This window comes from Mytilus californianus, unplaced genomic scaffold (assembly GCF_021869535.1).
Source record: "Mytilus californianus isolate M0D057914Y unplaced genomic scaffold, xbMytCali1.0.p SCAF_4, whole genome shotgun sequence".
Taxonomy (NCBI): Eukaryota; Metazoa; Mollusca; class Bivalvia; order Mytilida; family Mytilidae; genus Mytilus; species Mytilus californianus.
This window is the reverse complement of record NW_026262690.1, coordinates 19,182,508-19,209,500: the sequence shown is the minus strand read 5'-3', so window position 1 is coordinate 19,209,500 and position 26,993 is coordinate 19,182,508. Positions and strand designations below refer to the sequence as shown.

Here is a 26,993-nt window from a genome sequence, read left to right as displayed (position 1 = left end):
AGCTTGCATTTCCTATCATAGTTTCCTTAATAGAGGGTTGCTGCTAAATGGAAACTATAAAACCAAGGGTTCCAAATGGTAAAGTTGAATATTCCCTTCAAAAATTTAATAGACGCTATCACGAGTTGGTTGACCGTTATGTAATTTCTGTATCACCCATGACGACGGATATGTTCCAATTATCGTAACACTAAATCTATCTTCTTTTCCTCGACTATGGCATCACCACATGAGACTTTTCATCGCATTTCCATAAACTGAGCAACATGACGGGTGTCATATGTAGAACACATGATCTGCTTACCCTTCCATAGTACCTGAGACCATCCCCAGTTTTCGTTGGGGTTTGTGTTGCTCAACATAAAGTTTTTCTATGTTATGTTTTGTAGACAGTTTTTTGTATTATCGTTTTTTTAGCCTCTATTAATTAGTTTTACGTTTTTATTTAGTAAAAGCATTTTGTAAAGTATTTATAAATGAGTCGGCTTTCATTGTATATTGTGAAATAGATAAATTAAACGTATATGTTACCATGATTATCTTAAAAAATAAAAAAAATGTTCCTGAAAGTATGTTTTCCCAATAGTCGTCTCATTTCATGTGTTTTGATATTTCTTTGTATGGCCCCGCCACAAAAATGTCGGGGTAATATAATTTTACCCTTATCCGTCATTCTGTCTTTTCGTCATTCCGTCATTCCGCAACGAACAGTTTTTCTAAACGCCTTGATTTATTGAGCTGTATTTTTAGTATGTGAATCTACTATGATGACTTACAGATCGAGTTTACGTTAGGTTCCGCTCGGCTGATTTTTGCCCAAATAACATGCTTTGGACATTGAAAATTTTGTGAAAATAACAGTTATACGGACTTTTTTTTCTAAACGCCTTCACATATTGAGATGATTTTTAGTATGTGAGTCTACTATGATGAGTTACAAATCGAGTTTACGTTTGGTTCCGTTCCATTGATTTTTGCCGAAATTACGGATATTGGACCTCAAAGATTTCATGAAAATAACAGTTATACTGACTTTTTTTTCTAAACGCCTTCACATATTGAGCTGGTTTTATCCGTCATTCTGTCTTTTCGTCATTCCGTCATTCCGCAACGAACAGTTTTTCTAAACGCCTTGACATATGATGAGTTACAGATCGAGTTCACATTTGGTTCCACTCCGCTGATTTTTGCCAAAATTAAAGACTTTGGACTTTAAAAATAGCACGAAAATAACAGGTATTACCTTAACTTCTTTCCCTTAAATACATAGACTTAAATAAAACAAACAATATATTCATATTGCCGATAACCCAGACAGCTTGAAGGACACCGGATTTTAATAGTTGTCAAAACGATATGCACGAATATAACTCATAAGCATAAATAAATCATTACAATTTCAATGATGAAGTGCTGGTATGCTGTATTTCTAAGTTAAATACCAAATATTGACAAAATCTCTATCATCGACGATCCCGTCAGCCAGGAACAACCAACTAAATGATTTAATACTTTATTTTGTGACACGGATCCGAAATATGATTCAAAAAGATTACGACGTTCTATAAGTAACAATACCTAATTCAAAGGTTTACGAAAATAATTTTAAAAACTAAAGACTCTGTTTCAAAATGCCAACCTTGAAACTGTTGCATGCTTTCAATCTGAAAAGTAACCAGCAAAACACTATTCAAGCTAATATGAGCCAAAATCAGAGGCAAGATTGAAACTGTTGTTAGAAATGTTGTTATATGTAGGGAAAAGATTTCAATGCAAGGACATTTTTATCCACTGCCTGAATTGATATCTACATTAGGAAATCTGATTACTGTTCCTGAAAGATCGGAGTCTGGCGAGAATTTTCGAACACGAAAAAGAACTACAGGAACCTTTCCTAGAATGAAAAGCATTAAAAGTAGTGCAATTCTTTAATCAATAAACATATAATAGTTTTCTTTTTAGAAATACAAGTTTTGATTATTAGACCTGTACTTAAGAAGTCTTTCAACTAACGAGGCAGGCGATATGTTTTCTTTGCTCCATGTTGTTTAATGTCATAAGGATTTTGATGCATTTCTAAATATTTTATAGCTTAAAATTTCAATTGCATATATACTTTTTAATTTCAGTTAAAACATCAGTTCATAACAGTCAGCCTATTTTAGGCATAAGTGTGAAACCAATTAGCATCGACTGAATGATTGATAATTGGTATTTTACATCACTTTCAGCGCTGTTGGTTTTATCATGGAATTCAGTTTTTATTGGTTCAGAGGACCACGTACCTCCGATAGGATATCATGCAATCCAAGTCAAATTAAGATGGAATCGTGAGCACCATGTCACGAGCGGGGTTCGAAATCACAATACCAGTGTTAACATGCTAGTAATCACTGTTCATAACATAGACTGAATGAAATACTAACACTTTATTATCTTACTTAATTACGTAAGCGAGAACATCATAGCTTCAATTACAACAAGGTTTAGGAAAGAATGAAATGAAAGGCACGGAAAAGACATTTGTCATTTGAATAGAGAAATTTCATGGTGTTTCCGACAACGCCCAATTCTTCAAATATACTTGTACCAATATTATGTAATATATATATATACCGGTCAGTGAAGCCACTGACGTTACGCACGGTATTCGGTTTAGCAATGGTAATGTTACGCGACGTCGTTTATTGTTAATTTTGGTCGACTTTTGTACGAAATGTCAGAACTAAGGAATTCTTACACCGATTAAATTCTGACTTTTGACTATTTATTTAAAAATCTATCCCTATTCCCATTGATCTGTGATTATCATGCAGGCTACAATACGAGCACTTTCTGATTGTCACTTGACAAACTGGAGAATATATTTTTCGAATATTACAGGTTGTAACTATTTTCTACCATAATGGTTTTAAACTGCCTCCAATAGTTTTCTCCGAATATTATTCATTCTCATTATGTGAATTTAAATGTTTTTGTCGAAACAAATGGCGTAATCTCTAGAGAATAAGACGTCACCCCATGCTTGCAAGCTGTATCTCAACAATATGAGGGTTTGTGCTTCTTTTGAGGGATATACAATCTACTAATTAAATGTGTTCAAAATCCAGAAAAAAAATGCGACCGACGTAAAAGAAAAATAGAATTTCTTTTTGAGTAACATCAGGAAATATAAGCATATTCTGATTCTCAATGGTGTGTTTGATCACTATTGAAGTATCCCAACTCTTAAATGGCAGCATAATGTACTAAATAACAATTCAGTAACAATAGGCATCTCTTTTGACATTTTCAAAATATTTCATTAAAAATATAATTAAACGTATGAGTCAACGTGCTTTTTTTCAAGCTAGAAGTCGCCCAAAATTGCCCAATTTTGTATAGATTATTCATGAAAAAACACTTTTTCGTGAATGAAAAGAAATGTATGTGGTAGAAATTTGAAATAAAATATGAGAAGATAGGTTTCAAAATATGCTTTAAAAAAAAAAAAAAAAAAATGGTGTCACCGACCTTGTTTTTTCTTGCTACAAGTACAAAATGAAAATTTCACTATCATTCTAGTATAAATTTCTTACTATAAGAGTTATCTCCCCTTATATGGCTAAGTTGAAAAATCGAATCGAACAAAAACAAATATTTAGTATTTTTTAAAACAATCTGACTAAAGCAATACTTCACTGCGTTTTTTATGTAGACGAACACTCATACATATTAATTGCTAATCTGTCTAAATATTTGCATATTTAAGCAATGAACTAGACCGATTGTGTACTTCCATTTTATAATCCAAGAAGGCGTTATACAGTTCATCAACCTTTAATAACATAATTATCTACATTGTCAATACGAAATGTCAGCTCTAATAAAGATAAAAAAAATACGCAATGTCAGCTTAAGGTGAAAAAAAACAAAACAAAACAAAACGCAATGTCAGCACATTGTAGATACCCGCGAATACATGGTTTCTATTAATAACTAGGATTTTCGAATTGTTTTGCCAGAGTAATTGAACTTGTGTAAAGTATGGTTTTCTCTTTCACTAACCCCATAATAGATAAAAAATGTAAATATAAAAAAGAAGATGTGGTATGATTGCCAATGAGACAACTCTCCACAAGAGACCAAATGACACAGAAATAAACAACTATAGGTCACCGTACGGCCTTCAACAATGAGCAAAGCCCATACCGCATAGTCAGCTATAAAAGGCCCCGAAATGACAATGTAAAACAATTCAAACGAGAAAACTAACGGCCTAATTTATGTACAAAAAATGAACGAAAAACAAATATGTAACACATAAACAAACGACAACCACTGAATTACAGGCTCCTGACTTGGGACAGGCACATACATACAGAATGTGGCGGGGTTAAACATGTTAGCGGGATCCCAACCCTCTCCCTAACCTAGGACAGTGGTATAACAGTACAACATAAGAACGAACTATAAAAATCAGTTGAAAGAGGCTGAACTCATCAGATGGATAAAAATACAAATAACCCCATCTAACATTTCTCCTTAGAATTTTGGCTTTTTATGATTTCATGATTTGAAATTGGACTTTGATGTACGGAATAACGGAATGATTGTGCCATGCTAGGATTTGTGCAGCTCTTTTATTAAAAATATATATCTGTTGCTCCAATGAATCACCATCAAATATACGGCTATAAATACATTGTGTACATGTAGGCATTATGAATATATTAATTTTTGAACTGGTTTTCTGTACATGTATGAACGCCTACTGTAAATAAACCAAAAAATCGCTTCAAATCATTTGAATGTGAATCAAATGAATAAAATGTTTAAAGGGTGGATTATTAAGAAAACCAACAACAACAAAAAACTTAGACAGTCTGATTACTACACAAATTATATGTCTAAGCTGCGATTACAAGGATATTGCAATCTATGAAATTCCTCCCTACACATTTTTGAAGGTGTGTATCATAACAAAAAAATTAGAGGATCCCAAAAGGGTCTTTAGTACAGAAAGAAGAACCGATCGTTGTCATATTCTTTAATGAAAACGTGGAGGATTTTTATATTAATCAGACTACTTTAAACAAATATTTCAAAAATAATAACATGAATATCAAATACTGGACATTCTATCTTTCGTTCCCCATCTACTCATTCATATTATTCTACGATTTTATTTGGCTAATATGTCGATTCGCTTTGTAAAAATAAATACAAATCCTTACCTGAATCACCAGATGACCCTTTCAAACCCTTTTCACCATTGGCACCTTTGTGACCGGGTTCACCTGTTTGGCCTTGAACTCCAGGGAGACCCATGTTACCTATTTGACCTTTGTCACCGATTGTACCCTTGTCACCAACTGATCCTTTGTCTTCGAATTTTCCATTGTCACCTTTACTTCCCGCGGTTCCTTTATCGCCTCTTTGACCTCTGTTACCGATAGGACTATTGTCTCCTCTTTGACCTTTTTCGCCGATTGAGCCTTTCTTGCCTTTTGGTCCGTTGACACCTAGTTGACCTTTTGTATAGAGAAGTCCCTTTTCCCACAATTTGACCTTTTGAACCAAGGTCACCAGTTGGTTCTTTGTTGACTGTCGTTCCTTTCTCGCCATTTTCACGTATAACGTGTACAACTATGGTAAATGTATTTGTCAAGTTTGTATGCATGTATGATTACCAGAAAGATAACTTTAACATTTTTGTAGTAGCTTTGGTAAAAAATAAAAGATGAAACAACAATGACCGTATTCATCACTTACTTTATTGCTTCGCATCACGGTGCGAAGCTATTAGTTTCATACGATATTCACGCCATCTTGAAATTATTACGTAACAAATATTGGTATTCATAGGTTGCCTTATGATGTGGGAAAGATTCTATTGGCTAGAATGAGATGTAGAATTAGAAACATGTCCCGGACAGGAGAAGATATTACTCACGGAAAAAAGATCAGTAGGTGTATTCAAGATTCGATCTCATACCTTCTATATGTCGCGACAAATTCATGTTAATAAACAAGAGGAGGGACAAAGATAAAAAAAAGTTTCTGAGTGGTCATCTTACTATTCATGTATATTTATTTATATTGTGTCATAGATCAAACTTATTCGTTCAGTGTATATTAACTTGTTTTTGTGTCGAGTTAAACCATTTCAATTATATTTCATTGTGTGTCTTTTTATGTTGTAATGTTATACCACTGCTTCAGGTTAGGGTGAAGGTAAGCGCCTGTTAAAACGTTTAAATCCGCTGCATTTTTATGCACCTGTCCTAAGTCAGGAGCCTGTTGTTCAGTGGTTGTCGTTTGTTGGTGTGGTTCATAAGTGTTTCTCGTTTCTCGTTTTTTATATATATTAGACCGTTGATTTTCCTGTTTGAATTGTTTTACACTATTCCTTTTGGTGCCCTTTATAGCTTGCTGTTCGGTGTGAGCCAAGGCTCCGTGTTGAAGGCCGTACTTTGACCTATAATTATTTACTTTTTACACATTGTGACCTGGATGGATAGTTGTCTCATTGGCACTTATTCCACATCTTCTTATTTATATATATGAATATACACCAACACTTAAAATACCTTTTAATGCCAATGATCTTCAAAAGAATTGTCAGATTACATGTCATCTATGTTATAAAACCAAATGATATAGACAAACACCAGCTCTACTAAGAGCACAATCATGATACACCTGAATTGTGCATTATAATGGTTGTGATAATGATGTGGAATATTAAGAAGGCATCTAATAACAAGAATTTTCCTTGGAGTTCGGTATTTTTTCTATTTTACTTTTTACGCTGTTATTGACTAGTTTCTCAAACAATTTATTGGTACTAACGGCATTAAAAGTAAAATATTTGTATTTACTTTTGTTGCTGATTAACAAAATTTCACAAACTCATGGGAATTTTGACGGTTTTTGTTTTAACTGAATAGATGTTTAATACATAATTCAAACTGTCCTTTATCATTAATCTGCCCTTTCCCTTTAATCGCATGAAGAATAATTCATACAGGAGCTGTTAATGAAGAATAAAAGAAGCTAGCATTATCATTTAACTTCAGGTTCCGCTATATTGATCATTTCCTCTCATTAAATAAAACAAGTGATTAAGTTGCTCGCATTTATCCCATCGAACTTGAAATGAAAAATACCACAGATACAGTTTCCTGTATCTATAAACTGACCATGAGAGGGTCGGTTGAGAACAGAACTTTCGACACAATATATGGTTTTTGATATTATATTCCATTTCTATCATGATTTCCTTGAAAGTGGATTTTCTGTTTACAAGAAAACTATAAAACCTAGGGTTCTATGTGGTAAAGTTAAATAACTCCTTCGAAAAATTTTACGGACGCCTTCATGAGTTCGTTGACGGTTATGGAATATATGTTGCACATATGACGACGGATATGTTCCAATCGTCGTAACAACAATTTTTTTTTCTTAAACTCGACCATAACATCACTGAATGAGACTTTTCACCGAATGTGTACTTACATTAGCAACATGACGGGTGTCACATATGGAACAGGATCTGCTTACCCTTCTAGAACACCTCAGATCATCTCCCGTTGTTGTTGCAGTTTGTTTTATTCAGTCTTTAGCTTTCTGTGTTATGTTTTGTAGAATGTAGTTTTGGGGTCTTTTTTTAGTGCTTTGCCTTTATTAATTAGCTTTACATGTTTTAGTACAGTATTAACATGTCATTCGGCTTCCATTGTATATTGTTAAATAAATCAATAAAAAGTTTTTGTTACAATGTTTGTTTTAAAAAAAAAAAAAGACAAATTGTTCCAATTGTCGTCTCATTTAAAGTGTTTACTGTGTTCCTTTTATGTTTCTATTGATACGATTCTAAGTTGAATTATTCCAATTGTTAAAGTCTGTTGAATATTTGACTTGCAATTACAGCATATACAACAATGTATTAAAAATCTGGAAGAAAGCCTTCTTCAGAAACCTCAGAGCCGAAGTTTGGCAAGCTATGGATAAATATGAGAAGCGTTGAAACTAGAAGGGATCTCAAACAGAAAACTAGTATTTGGGAGATGGAATGGCTTTTGAAAACGCTGAAACTATTGTGAAGCTAAACAGTAAATCAAACAGCTTTCAGTCTAATTTGAAATCCAGTGGCTAATATATACTAGTTACATATTTATCTTAACATGTGGCATTTAGACGAGTTGCCTATCAAAGTGATCAAGTCTTCAATATTAGGAAACTTCTTCATTGGTCTATACAAAATCAAATGCCAACACTATCAACTTGTTATCTTTTAATGTGTTTTTCTGAATTTATTTCAATCGTTCATCATGAATTTCTTCTTCTGTTGACGTTAGTATGTAGCATTTCAGTGATAAGGTAAGTACTTGTTAGTACACAGTATACAGTTTTGCTAATAAATAATGTGTAACAGAATAAAAAGAAATTGATATGATATATTCTTAGTTTAAGAAGATAAATTAATTTTTTCTGCAACCACATTGTAGAAGTTATTATATTTGCCTTGTTTATTTCTCAATATTTCGTAATGTTGGAGAAGTTCATTTTTAAAAATTTCAAACACATTAATATGTTATGTTTTCTGCTCGGATATATAATATACTTTATATATAGTAAAAAGTATGATTGTTAAAAAATCGTTAATATTGTAATAATTTGTATCGTTTATATTGTATCCATACAAAAGTGATGCAAGTGATATTATATGATGTCCTATTTTAAGTTTGTCTGGTATTAGTTTTATTTGATCCCAAAATGGTTTCAGATATTTGCATGTCAAAAAGTAATGTTCATAATCTTCAATGACATTACATATATTACATAAAGGAGTTTTAGTTATTTTCCAAGAGAAAAGTTATTGTTTGGTTGGTAAAATGTAATGTAGAAACTTCCATCTTAACATTCTCAATTTATTATCTTGAATATAGTTAAAGTTAAAGTACAACATTTGTTCTCTTTTCCTTGTATTGTTATCTTAATTAAGAATTCTGTCCAATTTTTGAAATCCTATTGCTTTCTCATAATATCCATTTAAAAGGTAGATGTAGATATCTTTGGAGGAAAATGTTTTTATTGGTACCAATTTTCCTTCTCTATCTTGGAATTTAAATTCGGAGTCGGTAGCGACTTTTGTTTTAATTGATTCTTCTTTAATTAGCTCTTGTAACCACTGTTTTGGTATTGCTTTCATCAATTTTGTACATTCCGAAAACCAATTAGCATGGCAACATAGTTTATCTAAAATCTTTTTTCGATTAATTTTTCCTTTATCATCAATTATGTCATTTACAATAAAATGTTACTGTTTATCCAATTTTTGAAAATAAGACATTTACCATTTAATTTGATATACTTATTGCCCCATATTAGTTGCTGTCTGATATGTTTATATGTTAGTCGATCTGATTCTTTTCAGATTTTGAATTTATCCATGATATGATTATTTTGAAGTAAAATTCTGGAACAATTTCTTTAAGTTTATTAATCAAATTAATATTGTTAAAGTCCATTTTAAATATAAGGAATTCTTGTCCAAATTTGTCTAAGTAAAATTTTGGTAAGACTTTCCAATAGGGTGATGAGGCTTCATTATCAATGAATCTTTTTACCCAATTAATATTTATGGTATTTATCTATGTCTATCATTTTAAGCCCGCCAGCATGATAATTTTTACTTATTATAGCTCTTTTAACTTTTTCTGGTTTATTATTCCATATAAAACCATATATTATTTTTTTAAATTTTGCGAGGTATTATTTTACCAATTTCTGTTACGGATGCAACATAGGTGATATTTGGTAGGATTCGTGATTTAACAAGAGTTATTTAACCTAACATAGTTAATTTTCTTTTATTCCAATCTTTAATTATTTTTTCCGATTTTTCGTATTGTCTTTGCAAGTTTAATTTTTTACACTAATTTTTATTAAGTCCAAAATATATTCCTAATACTTTTATCGGTTCTTGTGTCCAATTAATGTTTTCAACTTTATCTTTACAGGACTTTAAATTTCCGAGCCATATCCCCTCTGTTTTATTTCGATTAAGCTTTAGGCCTGAAAGTGATCCGAAAATTTCGATAATGTTCAAAGTTAATGAAACTTCTTGTTTTGAATTTAAAAATAAAGTGGTGTCATCTGCAAGCTGGCTTAACTTTAGAGTATGGGTTTTATTATCTAGTTTGATTTGAAAACCTTTAATTTTTTTTATCTTGTCTTAATCTACAGGCTAGAATTTCAACAGCAATAACGAAAATTGTAGAACTCGCGGGACACCCTTGACGGATCCCGCGCTCAATGCTGAAGGGTCTTGAAATCCACCAATTATTTAATATGCAACCCTTTATATCTGCATATTAAGTATTTATCCACTTCAGTAAAGATTTCTGAAAGCCAAATTTCTTTAATGAACAATACATAAATTCCCATTCTAACGAGTCAAATGCCTTTGAAAAATCTAAAAAAAGGATTGCCCCGTCTACATTGAATTTTTCTGATTAGTCGATAATATCTTGGATTTGTCTAATATTAAACCCAGTATATCTGTTTTTTACATACCCGTTTTGATCACTGTGAATGATTTTATGCAATACTGGTTTAAGTCTTTGTGCAAGAGAATATGCTATAATTTTGGTATCTACATTTAATAAAGTAATTGGTCTATAATTGTCTAAATTTAACGGGTCATTTTTCTTGTAAATAAGGGTAATTAATCCTAGTTTCTGTGAATTTGTCAATTCTTTTTTCTCATAACAATGATTAAAGACATCTACAGCAAAATAGTGTAAATTGGACCAGAAAGATCTATAAAATTCAATTGGAAGACCATCAATACCCGGTGTTTTGTTAAGTTTCATTTAAAAACAGAATCAGTACATTCCTCTATTGTCAGCTTTCCTTCAATTTCATTACTTTCGTGTGTAGTAAGTTTACAGTTTATTTTTGTATTTTCAAAATAATTCTCAATTTCTCCTAAATCTGGCTTAGTTGACGTATATAAATTTACATAATAATTACTCCCCGTTTCTAATATTTCACCTTGATTCTCAGTTATTTCCCCTTCACTGTCCCTAATAGCATTAATATTTTTTCTTGTCTGTCTCGATTTCTCTAATCCCAAAAAATATTTTGTATTTTTTTCGCCTTTTTCTATCAATTTAAATCTTGATCTTATTTGTGCCCCTTTTTATCAGAATATAGAGTTTGTAGCATTTCATCGGGTTTCTTTATTGAATCTATTATGTTCGGCAATTTTTTTTCTTTTCATCAAGGTTGTTATCTTGAATTTCATTCAAAAGTTTTAGTTCTTGTTCTAATTTTTAATTTCATCTCTTATTTTTAGCTTTAATTTTACAATGTTCAATAGTCGTCTCCTTTACCTCTATTTTAAACAGATCCCACACGATTGCTAAGCTTTTTCGGTTTCTTAAATTTTCATATTTATCTATTAAAGTGTTTATTTTCATTTTGTATGATTCGTCTTTAAGAATACTATTGTTTAATTTGAAATAACCCTTTCCTTTCTCCCCCTGACAATGATTTATCTTAAGTGAAATCGCTAGATGGTCTGTATATTGAATTGTAGCGGGTCTTATATCAGTGTGGAGTACCCTAGGTCTCACGTCTTGACTAACAAGAAAATAGCAATTCTTCTAGCTACTTCATTATTTTAATTCTCCAGGTATATTGTGTTTTATTTGGATTTATTACTCTTCAAATGTCTATAACTTTTAGTTTTTTTTATTAAACTTTTCAACGCATTAGTCTTATTTTTTATTTTTTGTTTATCTTTTCTATTACTTTTTCTATCTTTTATATTAAGCGTTTCATTCATATCTCCCACTATAATAATTTATACCAAGGCTATATTTTTCAATGACACTTAAAGCTTTTTAAAAGAATATATTTGTATCTTTACATGTGTTTGGGGCGTAAAGGTTTACAAAAGTAAAAAATTCTGAATTAATAGTAAAAAAAATCAATGGGTTAAGAAAATGGGTTGCACAGACTAAAGTGCAAACCCTGTTTGATTTCTGTAACTGTTTGATGCTTTCAATCTGAAAATTAATCGTCAAAACACTATTCAAGCTAAGTTAAGTTGAAGTGAGCCGAATGAGAAGCTAGAATGATCCTCTGTTGTTAGCAAAAGGGATACTATGTCCTTCCACGGATATTTTAACCAAGAGTTAATTAAATATAAGTGATATGATCTTGGAAAATAGATATTCAATTAAAATGTGTACCATGGAACGATAATCAATTCCATTGTACTTTACGTGATGACAATAGCTATTTTAATGAGCATATGAGGTCATCAGGAATAACTTTTCCAAAAAGCATAGGGTTTGACGAAATGTTTGGAAAACGCGTCTTGCATGTATTGAAACAAAATTTTTTTTATAACTTTATATTGTAAAACTACTGTTTGTTGTATGGATTATATAGTTCCTGTATGTAACAAGACATCCGAAAAGCTATTGCCATTTTCCCCTGCATTCCATACTGAATCACCGTCACTTGCTGATTCACAATATACCCAGACTTCCTCTCCCTCCGACAACAGAGTTACAGCACTAGTGGAGGTACATGGACCGTCATCATGATTGTTTTTCTGATTAAGAACCCCAAATTTGTTGTTATTAGCTCTCAACGTCATCAGCACATTATGTGTATCTTCTGGACATATTTGTAACATAAACAAAAATGTACCTGCCTGGGGAACTGTAAATTTTCCAGTTGATTTGTCATATCCACTTCCAGAATTGATAGCTACATTAGGAATATTTTTTATTTTTTTCGCCTTTTTCTATCCATTTAAATCTTGATCTTATTTGTGCCCCTTTTTATCAGAATATAGAGTTTGTAGCATTTCTTCGGGTTTCTTTATTGAATCTATTATGTTCGGCAATTTCTTTTCTTTTTATCAAGGTTGTTATCTTGAATTTCATTCAAAAGTTTTAGTTCTTGTTTTAATTTTTTAATTTCATCTCTTTTATTTTTAGCTTTAATTTTACAATGTTCAATAGTCGTCTCCTTTACCTCTATTTTAAACAGATCCCACACGATTGCTAAGCTTTTTCGGTTTCTTAAATTTTCATATTTATCTTTTAAAGTGTTTATATTCATTTTGTATGATTCGTCTTTAAGAATACTATTGTTTAATTTGAAATAACCCTTTCCTTTCTCCCCCTGACAATGATTTATCTTAAGTGAAATCGCTAGATGGTCTGTATATTGAATTGTAGCGGGTCTTATATCAGTGTGGAGTACCCTAGGTCTCACGTCTTGACTAACGAGAAAATAACAATTCTACTAGCTACTTCATTATTTTAATTCTCCAGGTATATTGTGTTTTATTTGGATTTATTACTCTCTAAATGTCTTTTACTTTTAGTTTTTTTATTAAACTTTTCAACGCATTAGTCTTATTTTTTATTTTTTGTTTATCTTTTCTATTACTTTTTCTATCTTTTATATTAAGCTTTTCATTCATATCTCACACTATAATAATTTATACCAAGGCTATATTTTTCAATGACACTTAAAGCTTTTTAAAAGAATATATTTGTATCTTTACATGTGTTTGTGGCGTAAAGGTTTACAAAAGTAAATATATTTTTATCAATTTTTATGTTGATTAAAACAATTCTTCCCTCTTGATCTACATACTTGTCAATAATTTCATGTTTAATTATTTTGTTAATGTAAATCGAAACACCCCTTGATTGTGTACTTCCAAACTATGATATAATTCTCCCGTGAATTCTTTGTCTATAGAATTATCCGAAAAATGAGTTTCTTGTAAAAATATATAATAATATTGCATTTCTGTTGTCTCATCCATTCTTTTAGTCTGTTTCTTTTTTCATATTTTCTCAACCCCTGACAATTTAAAGAACATATGTGTAATAGATTAAGTGACATCTTGGTTGTTTTTAAAAGTATTCGATGATAACTAAAAAAGCAAAAGTAAAACATACAGGTATTTTCAACTATAGAATTTAGAGACAAAATGAAGAACACACATATATCATAAATGACAGATTTAACCTTCACCCTGTGAGTTGCTAATATATATATACATGTACACACATACATTTAATTTCTTATTGACCGACTTTAATAGAAGAGGGACGAAAGATACCAGAGGGACAGTCAAACTCATAGATCGAAAACAAACTGACAACGATAAAACAATAAAAAGACAAACAGACAATAGTACAGGTGACACAACATAGAAAACTAAAGACTAAGCAACACGAACTCCACCGAAAACTGGGGGTGATCTCAGGTGATCCGGAAGGGTAAGCAGATCCTGCTCCACATGTGGCACCCGTCGTGTTGCTTATGTTATTACAAATCCGGTAAATAGTCTAATTCTGTAAGTCACATTCGTGAAAAGGGAAGGGTATTGTAGTTACGGCATAAGGAACATATCCGATATGTAGAACGTCGTGAAAACCATCACGACAGAATATATTTAGAATCATTGACTGGTAAAATATATCAACCTTCAAATGTATAACAATTGATTTTCACGAGGATCCACACTATATTAACATACCTTACATTGAAATATATAATTGTGTTGGATGTAGTTCAGATTTTTACTCAACACCATGTTGTTTTTACTAATGGACGTAACACCACTACTAACCGTGTATTGAAATAAACCACGTCTACTAACCCCATATGAAATATACACGGCCTTCACGCGGTTGCTTTTAACCAATCATATTCCTAGAAATGTATAGGAGGTAAGATATATATATATAAAAGACATCAATACAAAGCCTCTCCTATATAGTGGTTAATATTCAACTACCAGCACAGTTTCCGCTACAGATGTATATTGGTTTATAAATTTTAGCAAAACAACCGGAAACTAGACCAATAATTATAAAATTATAATGGTTTACGATTGACTTCTCTGGTGACTGCCAGATACATAGCAAATGAACTTAAGGCATAAAAATGTCTCAAAATAGAACTTTGCTTTTTGTGAAACCATTCCTCTCGGGGGTATTGATAAATACAGATACAGAATAATCCTTGGATACCTTACATGTCGCAAAACGAAAACAAAAACAAAAAAACAGTGAAAGGAATATTGAACTGACGTGTAAACATATCCATAAAGCTATTACAAAATGGCAAGTCCCATCTGAAATACGGGTATGTTTTGAACTGATATCTTTTTTAAAACAGGTAATGTTTAATGAGCTATTACTTATTTGTGTGACACGGATCGAGAATATGATTCAAAACCATCACGACGTTCTATCTGTAACCATATACTTTAAATTCAGAAATTATCGCGTGCATCTATTATTGCGATTGTTGAACAATTGACACAAATGAGGGTTCAAATATTGCTACTTCATGAAATGCTGCATACAAATAATGCCATCAAAATGTAAAATGTGAGTTTATAAGTTTGCGACATACATCCTCTCGCAATTTTCGCAAAAAATTCTGAATTAACAGTAAAAAAATCAATGGGTTAAGAAAATGGGTTGCACAGACTAAAGTGCAAACCCTGTTTGATTTCTGTAACTGTTTGATGCTTTCAATCTGAAAATTAATCGTCAAAACACTATTCAAGCTAAGTTAAGTTGAAATGAGCCGAATGAGAAGCTAGAATGATCCTCTGTTGTTAGCAAAAGGGATAATATGTCCTTCCAAGGATATTTTAACCAAGAGTTAATTAAATATAAGTGGTATGATCTTGGAAAATAGATATTCAATTTAAATGTGTACCATGGAACGATAATCAATTCCATTGTACTTTACGTGATGACAATAGCTATTTTAATGAGCATATGAGGTCATCAGGAACAACTTTTCCAAAAAGCATAGGGTTTGACGAAATGTTTGGAAAACGCGTCTTGCATGTATTGAAACATAATTATTTTTATAACTTTATATTGTAAAACTACTGTTTGTTGTATGGATTATATAGTTCCTGTATGTAATAAGACACCCGAAAAGCTATTGCCATTTTCATTTGCATTCCATACTGAATCACCGTCACTTGCTGATTCACAATATACCCAGACTTCCTCTCCCTCCGACAGCAGAGTAACAGCACTAGTGGAGGTACATGGACCGTCATCATGATTGTTTTTCTGATTAAGAACCCCAAATTTGTTGTTATTAGCTCTCAACGTCATCAGCACATTATGTGTATCTTCTGGACATATTTGTAACATAAACAAATATGTACCTGCCTGGGGAGCTGTAAATTTTCCAGTTGATTTGTCATATCCACTTCCAGAATTGATAGCTACATTAGGAAATTTAATTATTGTGTTCGAAAGATCTGCGTCTGGCGACACATTTCGAGCACGAAAGACAACCACAGGAACCTTTCCTATAATAAAAAGCATTGAGAGTTGTTGAGCAGTTATTCAATTTTTGGAAAAACAAAAGTTTTGTTTTAGCAAATTTTTATTATTTAACTTGTATTCAAAGAAGTCATTCAATTAACGAGGCATACGATATGCTGTTACATGTTGTTTATTTTCGTAGGGATTTTCGAGTATTTATAAATACTTATATGTAAACATTTCAAATACATGTATACTTTTTTATGTTATGTTATGTTAAATATCAGTAAATAACAGTCAAACTATGTCAGGCGTAGGCAAAACGAATTTGCATCGACTGAATGATTGATTGTTGGTGTTTTACTCCAATTTCACCACCGTTCGCTCTATGATGGTATTTATTGGAAAGAGGGCCACCTAAATTTGGTAGACTAACTGCCAATCCAGTTAAAAAGTCGAACGAGCTGAGTTCGAACTCACAACATAAGCGTTAACATGTAGACATCCTAGAAATCACTGTATATATATGACATCGATTGAATGAATATATCAGCACTGTATTATCTTGAACATAAGATAAAAATACGTAAGCGAGTTAATTTTTTAGATGAATAGACACATTTCATGTACGTACGACAACACCAAATTCTTTAAATATACATGAATGTGAACTTAATGAATTAAACGGAGATGTAGAGTGGATGAGAAAGAAAACCAATAAGAAGATGTGGCATGATTGCCAATGAGACCAAACTACGCTAAGACAATATAATTACGGTACTACACAGATCATGTGTCCAAGCTTCGATTACAAGTTCGTGTAAAAAAAGATTCAGTCAATGAAATGCCTATCTGCACATTATTTGAAAGATGTGTATCATTACAAGGAAATTAGAGGATCCCAAAAGGACTTTAATACAGAAAGAATAACGGACCGTTGTCATATCCTTAAAGGAAAGCGTTGACACAGGATTTTTATTTTAATCAGATTGCTCTAAAGACATCTTTCAAAAATAATAATACTGATATCAATTACTGGACGTTGCTTCTTTCTTTCCTTGTCTACTCATTCATATTTTTGTACGATTGATGTTTTTTGCTAATATATTGATTTGTTTTGTGAAAAAGAATACAGACCTTTACCTGATTCACCGGATGACCCTTTTAAACCCTTTTCGCCATTGGCACCTTTGTCACCGGATTGACCTTTGCTGCCTGGCTCTCCAGTGGGACCTTTGTCACCTGTTTGACCTTTGTCTCCGATGATACCCTTGTCACCTGTTTGACCTTTGTCTCCGATGATACCCGTGTCACCAACTGCTCCCTTGTCCCCAAATTTTCCATTGCCACCTTTACTTCCCGTGATTCCATTATCACCTCTTTGACCTTTCTCACCGATGGAACCTTTTTCACCATCTGGACCTTCGTTACCTGTCTGACCTCTGTCCCCATTTTCACCTTTGTCACCGATAGAACCGTTGTCTCCTCTTTGACCTTTTTCGCCGATGTAGCCTTTCTCACCGTTTGGTCCGTTGGCACCTAATTGTCCTTTTGCACCAAGTAGTCCCTTTTCTCCCTTTTCTCCCATTTGTCCTTTGTTGCCGACTGGACCCTTTTCTCCGATTTGACCTTTGTCGCCAATTGAACCAAGATCACCAGTCGGTCCTTTGTTGCCTTTCGTTCCTTTCTCGCCATGTTCACCTATAATGTGTACAACTATGGTAAATACTAGTATTCTATATCTGTCAATTTTGTATGCATGTGACACAGTTCGAATACCGGAAAAGATCACTATTTGCAGCTTTTGTTAAAATTAATGAAACAGCAATGACCGTATTAATCTCTTAATTTATATTAATCATATTAATATTCATCTATCGAAGATTGTTATAAGTATTCATTTTGATTTTCGAAATTCTGCATTTTTATTTTCACTTTGACTTCGGCTGAATAATTATAAGAAATGCACTCAATGAATATCAGACATGTTTATAAGATTATTTCCGGGTTTTGTCCGCGGTCAACGCCTTAAAATTAACTACTGTTTAATCTTCGTTGTGTTCATTGTTAGCGTTTGCGGCCTTGTTCTACATTGAATGCATTAAAATAGACTGGATGTTAAAAGTAGGGTAACTTTGCTGTAATAAAGCAGAAAGTATATAAGATATAAAAAAATAAAAAAAAAAATTATTTTCAACGTCCACATATGGAAGTCGAATAGTAAAAAGCATATCAGTGTCTGAATGGAGGTACAAAGTGTTGAAATCAAAATGAACTAAATTATTACTGTAGGATAATTAATGTTTTAATTTCAGTACGTTACCAAAACAACAAAATATTTATTAATTTTAATATCACCTTTAGAGTATCAACTTTCATATTTAAACACTTTTATGACAAAAAGATTGAAGATGAGATGAAGTAGCTATACGGACTTTGTACATCTTAACATGATACACTATTTTTGACATATATCACAGAAAATTCCCACGTTAATTAAACTTTATTGTTCCTACTTAAAGTCAAATGTTTCTATACATATTAGAAATTCTTAAAATACTACTTGTAAATATCAGATATATCTGTTATATTTAAAATTTTATCATAGAACCGATATTTTCTGGGGTCAATGTGTTTTCTCGTTTTACTTGTCATTTTGCACGTACACACAACAATCATTTCAGTCAAAGTTGAAAAAAGAATATTGTTATATGTTAAATAAAGGCTCATAGAGTCCATACCGCTCATTTGGAATATAATATATTTTATTCATGTTAAAAATCAGAATAAAAATTATTTCAAGAAACTAGAAACGGAATTATTAAAGCACTTCCTTTTCCATATCTAAATGGTCCTCTTCTTAACAGCTATCATTAATCTGTAGATCATTATACAATCTAGATATAAAGTCTAAATACATTTCTTACACTCCTTTCAATTGTAAATACGTATAACAAAAACAAAAATGAAATTAAGAAATGGAAGAGATTCCGTATATCGTCAAGTTATCGGAAATTCCAATGGGGAATAACTGTGCACCACTTATTGCGGACCTGTTTCTATATTGTTATGAGTTACAATTTATGACTAAAATCAGCAAAGACCCATCGAAACAACATCTGATACGAAAATTTAAACACACTTTTAGATATTTGGATGATATATTGTCTCTCAATATTGACGACTTCAGTATGTACACTAAAGAGATTGAACTGACTTTAAATAAAGCTAATACTAACAATGAACACTGCCCTTTCCTAGATCTTATATCTATATCTTTAACGGGAAGCTTAATACCAAAATTTATGATAAAAGAGATGTTTTTTCTTTATCTATTGTTAATTATCCATTTTTAGATGGTGACGTTCCATGTCACCATCTTATTGTGTTTATATATCTCAACTTGTTCGATTCGCTCGTGTATCCAACAACGTATTTGATTTTAAAGAAAGAAATCTCTGTATTACTGAAATATTATTACACCAAGGTTTTCGATATCACAAACTAGTCAGAACATTTACTAAATTTTATCATCGGTACAAGGACACCATTCGTAAATATAATTCAACATGCAGACATCTTATACGTTCAGGTATTTCACATCCTATCTTTCATGGTAATATTCTTTACAAAGCACAAAGGTGTCGGCATTTATCTCTAAAGCTAACCAAACCTTTAAACAGACTTATTCAGAAGGGATATAGTTACGATAATGTCAGGTCATTAAAGATGGCATATTTTGGTATTAATATTGATTCACTTTGCATCGGAAATAAACACATTTATTCTAAAACCAGTTGTTGTCATGATACGGGTTATGTTCTTCTCATATATTTTTTGATGGTATGATACTAAACCCCTAACAGGAGGGATTGTTCTTGATTTTTATATGATGAAGACAGTTTAATTGAGGTCTGGCGCTGGCATGTCAGTAACTGCTAGTAGTCCTTTGTTAATTTATGTATTATTGTCCTTTTGCCTAGCTTCTTTTGTTACCTATTCTGACATCGGACTCGGACTTCTGTCAAACTGAGTTTTACTGTGCGTATTGCTGTGTTTTTGTTTTTTCTACATTGGCTAGAGGTATTAGGGAGGGGGGGGTTGAGACCTCACTAAACATGTTTAACCCCGCCGCATTTTGCGCCTGTTCCAAGTCAGGAGCCTCTGGCCTTTGTTAGTCTTGAATGTTTTTTAATTTTAGTTCATTTATATGTTTCGGAGTTTAGTGTGACGTCCACTTTCATTGAACTAGTACACATTTTGTTTTAGGGGCCAGCTGAAGCCCGCCTCCGGGTGCGGGATTTTCTCGCTGTGTTAAAGACCCATTGGTGGCCTTCGGCTGTTTTCTGCTTTTTAGTCGGGTTTTTGTCTCTTTGACACATTCCCCATGCATGCATTTCCATTCTCAATTTTACATATTCATTTGATTGAATATTTGTAACCCGGATTTGTTTTCGCATAATCGATTTCTGACTATTGAACAGTGGTATACTACTGTTGCATTTTTTTGAATTTAAAAAACATAAAATGCAAATAAATAGCATATTTTCAAGGACAATAACTATAATAAACTATCAATTGACAGTTTTGGCAATGAATGTTTAGCTTTAACTTTAATTGTGTATTGCTTGTTACCGTTGATGTCCATATTTTATAACAATTCATATATATCTTTTTAGATAGATACTTATTTATTCCAAAATTGTCCTGTTTACAATTTCCTCATCCAGAGTCCATTATTGGTTTCAGTAACATTTCTTTTGTGTGTGTGTAGATCTTGTATTGTTTGTACTTTTTGCTGTTTACTGTTTCATACAATATAGAAAAGTTTTCAAGATTAAAATGCAGTATTAAAAGAAATTAACGTTAGTTGATTTTTTGGCATTTCTGTAGATCAAATAGTGCTGATCATTTGCTGTTGATTAATTCTGTTATATTTTAAAAATGATAGGAAAATTTATTAATTGGTTGTTAGTTGTTATTTATGGGCCGTTACCAATATCAGGATAATTTTAATAGACAAGAAGGTATATACATATAGATCATAACATGTCATTTTTCATATCAGACACCTTATCAGCCCATGGTCAATATCATCCCTCGAGCATGTCGGCTCTCGGACTGATATCATGACCTAAGGATCATAACATGGCATTTTTCATATCAGAGCCCTTATCATCCTTAGGTCATGATATCAGCCCGAGAGCCGACAGGCTCGAGGAATGATATGACCATGGGATGATAAGGGCTCTGATATGAAAAATGACATGTTATGATCTTTTTATCATATACTTCAGTATTGTTGTTTTGAAAGTCCCAGTTAAAATTCTGTTAATGTGCCTGATATGAAAAAAGGACGAAATGTGATTTTTATGTCATTAGGCCTATGTATGGATACAGTCATGGTTGAAAATTTATTTTAAACAAGTTTAATATGAAACAAATTTATAACAACACATTTATGTTTCAAAATTTTCAAAATGTGAGTAACCAGTTTTTATCCTTCTCTTAAAGTACATCAATTTCATACAGTACATCAATTTCATCTGTCGTGAATGAATCTGCACCTTTTTTTTTTTTTTGATACCATGCCCATAGACATCAACTCCTTCGTCTTGGCTGATAAAACCTCTCTGGAGTGATGGAACTCCTTGTCTTTTATGATATTTATGTTCCTATTATCCATTAAGTGACTTTAAAAACTACTTTGGAAGGATTTGATTGTACTGGGCTCGTAAGAACTGACGTCATATTTTGTGATTTTCATAAAAAAAAAATTGCTATAATTTTGACCATTGCATAATAGGAATATCCTCCAAACTTCTTATATCATCATTACCCCTCATCCATTTGGTCAAAAAATTAATATCACCGAGTGTTTTCTATTTGTGTCGACATATTAGGGGAATTTATGTAATCGGTGGTTTCGTCCCAACTGGCCTCAGACCACAATTATTCTTCCCATTGGTTACAATGCATTTCTTTGTAAAAGTCAAATTGAATTAAAAAATTTGCACCGCATCAAACATGAAATAAATTAAACTGCTTATAGACCATTATTATTCTAATAAAATATGCTTGTCCCAGGACAATTCATCAGTGCTTTTTCTTTTGAGAGCCATATTAACATGCCAATGGTAGGATAATCTTGAATAATTGCCGAGGGCTAATTTCTACCCTACTTTCATTTTGGCCAAATCACTACTTTCACTTTCAACAATAAATTTTTCCCACATGTTTTACTTATTTTAATACATATGCAACTGATAGGACCACTTAAATAGTAAACATTTCAAAGAAAACAGTAGTCAGAATACTCAGGAAGAAATACCCCATATAATAATTGGGAACTATATTCCTAGACCACGAACAAAGAGAATTAATTGTGGTCTAAAGCCAACTGTCATCTGCTATGTTTTTTTGTTTATTTAGTGTAATTAGCGAATTGATTACGGAAATTACTGATAAGGCGAATACGGATTGAGTGTGTGATATAAGCCGGAAAGAGTTGATATAAATCAGAAGCAGTTGATTACGAAAGTCATATCGCACGACTTAGACAATTCTTCAGATTTAATAATGTAAGTTCAGAAATTATTGCGAGGTTTTTATTAATGCGAATAATGCGACTCCTTGAGTATCGCAAAAATAAAAACTCGCATTCTGATATCTGTTTTGTATATCTGTACAAAGCTTTTCCTAAAATCGCAATAATTAAACTCGCGTTGTCATTCTTGAAAAATCGCAATAATAAATGCACGCAATAATTTCTGAATTTACAGTAAATAAAAATGTACAATTTACACTTTCATCAAGGGGTACGATTATACCATTATTTTTTTTTATAAGTATATGATAAATCATGTTATCATATACTTAGAGTAAATAACTTGTAATTTTAACAGTATGATAACAGCATTAAATTTACATGAATTCCATATTTTCCGAATTGGTGTTTAGCGGGCTGATATGAAAAATTTATCACATGCTTTAGCTATTATCACATGCCTTTCCGTAACGTTATTGCATGGCATTCCGGTGTTACTCGGCAAATTCCGGAAAATACACCTCAATGGTACGGTTTCAGTGAAAAACATAACAAAGTAGGATACAAAAAATTATTAGGAAACAGGAAAATATATTATGTAAAAGCAAAAAAACTAATGATACAATAAATGCATTTTCAAAGTTTCCAGCATAATTTAGAAAGTTATCTTACAAAATTGTTGTTGACCTTTCCAAACAGTGTTCATTATGTTTTGTTGAATTTTTTTAATCGTCAATATAAACATATTTTATACTGTAATTTTTCTCCTCTGTTGAGGCATATGATAGAAAGATTTCATATCGGATGTATTACATTTATCGTCCGACGTCGTAAACTTTTCACTTTTTGAACTTCTATACTTGAGAACCACTAAACAGGATCAATATATTAAACTGTTATTTTCTCCATTGTTGAAGCATATGATAAAAAGATCATAACATGTAATTTTTCATATTAGATGTATTATCAGCCCTCGGTCAATATCAGCCCTCGAGCCTTCGGCTCTTGGGCTGATATTGAACCTTGGGCTGATAATACATCTGATATGAAAAATGCCAAGTAATAATCTGATAATATTCTGAACATTTTTGCGACTGTTAGATTTTCTGTAAATATCAATTAGAGTAACAATGACTTGAAATTGACCTTTATGTTCTATATTTAACCATTTAGACCATGATGATTGATTGATCAATATGAAATTAAAAAAGGAGATGAAGGTCTTTGAAAAGGTTAACAGACGAAGGACGAACATAAAGCGACAACAATAAGTTAAAACAGCCGACATTTATGTATTGCTAGTACTGTACGTCATCACGTACAGAAACCATCAAATCCTAATTGACGACGGCAACTCTTCAACTACATAACTCAGAGCAGTATCCCGTGACGTCAACCAAAATGTGTGGCCCTTTTTTTTAAGAAGACTTTCAATAATATGAACTGAATTTGCACAGTCACATCACCTGGGAACTTTGTGTAGCAACAAACTGAAAATGTCAATTAGGAAGGAATTGGTGCATGAGCTCGGCATATCGGCACAGAACACAAAATTCAAAGAAACATATATTGTTAGAAGTTTTTATATACTAAACTTGAGAATGGAAATGGGGAATGTGCCAAAGAGATAGCAACCAGACCAAAGAGCAGAAACAGACTGTTTTCACTACTATTTATTTCATTCAATAAATTTAATGATAGGGCTAATAACTTTCTAAAAAATAAAAAGGTTTTTTTACAAGTTTGTTATTGCGAGAATTTGTAGGCTCCTATGTGTATGTATAGTTCGGTCAACACGCATTAACTGTTAAGTGGCTTTTTATAGCAGACTATACGGTATGTGTTTTTCTCGTCGTTGAAGACCGTACGGTTGCCTATAATTACTTACATCCACTTCATTTGAACTTTGGTGGATAGTTATCTTAAAGGAAGTCATACCACTTCTCCTTATTTTTATAATAACTAATATTGTCGATTTGATTCGAATATATACTGGTCGTATTGATGTCTTTGACAACACAAATCTTTATCTCTTAATCGTTGATTATTCGGACGTCAAGATAAAAAAAAATAACAGAAGAAATGCTTCGGACAATCAATAAAATCATTAATGAAAGAAAAACAAAAAAAGCATCAAAATCATCAAAAAACAAACATAAGGTAAATAATCAAACCATGACGAAAAAACGACGAAAAGACGAACAACAGTCTACAAAACACTACACTTTAAACCAAAGACTGATAAATATGAGTTACGAATCCCACAAAAAAAACCGTGGGGTGGGGGGTTTCAGGTGCCCATGAAAAGTCAGTAGATTCTGCTCCATTTGTGACACCCGTTGTTTTGCTTATTACCAGTTCAAATTCAATGATATTTCGCATTCGGTAATCATGTCACAATCCCGATGAAATATGAAAAGAGATCGGAATTGTTTCTACGAGCATTGGAGCATATTTGATGTCATCTCTGTCACAGACATTCAATTATGATCAACACAATAATGATTGCGTCCGTAAAACTTAAGAAAGGATAAGTTAAACTTTACCGTTAGAAACCATTGGTTCAATAGCTTCCTTGTAAAAGCAGGAACCCTCTATCAATAAAGTAATTATAGGTAATTCAAGCTCTGGAAGGTATATACAGCATATGTAGGCGATGCTGATATGTTGCTACTTACATATAGTAATACAGGATATATAGGAACAAAGAAAAATTCTTAATATATCGCAGCTATGTACAAATAGAATTTATTTAGACTGAACAGAAACCTGAAATACTGTACTTAATGCACTATTTGTGAAAAAACAAAAACAGAACTGTTGCACAAGACAGTTGATACTTAGATACAAAAAGTTTAATTTGTAAATTTTTATTCTAATAGTTTTCCTATTAAAGAACTAATTCTTGTCTTAACCAGATGATGACCAGTGTTTCAATATTATGCTTGCGTTTACATTCATACTCAAATTAATGAAAGTATTCCTATTTTTCAAACCCACCTTTTTTGCCTGTCGGTCCCCTTATACCTGGTAGTCCATTTTCACCAACATTTCCTTTTTCTCCCTTTATGCCTTCCTCTACTTTACCGCTAACTGAGCCATTTGTTCCCATTGTTTCATTTGCATAGTTCCTTTTAAAGAAATTTTTCAAAGAATGTTCTGTGTTTTCCTCCGAAGCGTTGCGCTCTGAAGAGTATGTATAAACAAAAGTTAGGATACTCAAGCTGTCTTATTCGAAAACGTGTTTAAAAGCAACGACTGACGATGGTTTTGACTTGGAACGGGCATATGCAATGTGGAATTTAAAAGTTGTCCTTTCTTAAGATTTCAAATCTTCCCCTTGTAGATGTCTATCATGGGATACTGCCATTACTGTAAAACATTTACAACAGGGATACAAATGTCATAACTTGGTCCAGATCAGAAGCATGATTTCTATATCAGCTTTAATTCAGACGCACCACTTTCATTTATTAGCACTGGGTATATGACACTGCTGGTAGACCGCTAGTCCCCGAGGGTATCATCAGCTCTGTAGTCAGTACTTTGGTAATATAATCGTTCTTCATCAGGCTATCGACCTTATATAAAATTAGCTATTCTCACAGGTCTCGTTTGGTGGCATATAGCTCATTACGTATTCAAGTACTTATACATCCTTGGCGTTCCTGATGACGGTAAATCCAGTAAAGTGCTTCGAGCACACCAATTATTTCTAAATCTGTTAAATATTTTTACATTATGGCTAGACTAGGAAAACAAAAAGGTCGGCATACAGCCTTCATAAATTAAAACATGTCAAGCTCAAAAACACCCGACTTTAGAAATATGTGAATATTTTTAACAGAATAACTTCCATAGACTCCAGATTCTCAGGATAACAATTATAATACGATACAACAGGGATGCAATCTGGACCAAGTTATGACACGTGTGTCCCTGTTGTATCGTATCCCTGTTGACATATTTGTTTGTTTTTTATAGTGATTACGGTTATAACACAATGTTGACTGCTGTACCCCTATTTTTGACATTTTTACCTATTTTGTCTGTTTGTTTTGTTCACACATTTTTGTAAATATAATGAAATCTTATGCAACTGTCATGCAAGT

At 32.3% G+C, this 26,993-nt stretch overlaps 2 protein-coding genes across 2 annotated transcripts; both read right to left on the bottom strand.

Annotated features, from left to right (window-relative positions):
- Positions 1-1,784: 1,784 nt before the first annotated feature.
- On the bottom strand, positions 1,785-5,607 carry LOC127699247 (otolin-1-like). Its single transcript, XM_052203004.1, has 2 exons — positions 5,217-5,607; positions 1,785-1,894 (listed from the first exon to the last, which is right to left on the bottom strand). The coding sequence occupies exons 1-2, from the start codon at positions 5,605-5,607 to the stop codon at positions 1,785-1,787; spliced, it is 501 nt and encodes a 166-aa protein (XP_052058964.1).
- A 6,835-nt stretch (positions 5,608-12,442) lies between these two features.
- Positions 12,443-26,054, bottom strand: LOC127699246 (otolin-1-A-like). Its single transcript, XM_052203003.1, has 4 exons — positions 25,882-26,054; positions 17,640-18,035; positions 16,232-16,291; positions 12,443-12,774 (listed from the first exon to the last, which is right to left on the bottom strand). The coding sequence occupies exons 1-4, from the start codon at positions 25,991-25,993 to the stop codon at positions 12,443-12,445; spliced, it is 900 nt and encodes a 299-aa protein (XP_052058963.1). The 5' UTR covers positions 25,994-26,054.
- Between the last annotated feature and the right edge of the window lie 939 nt (positions 26,055-26,993).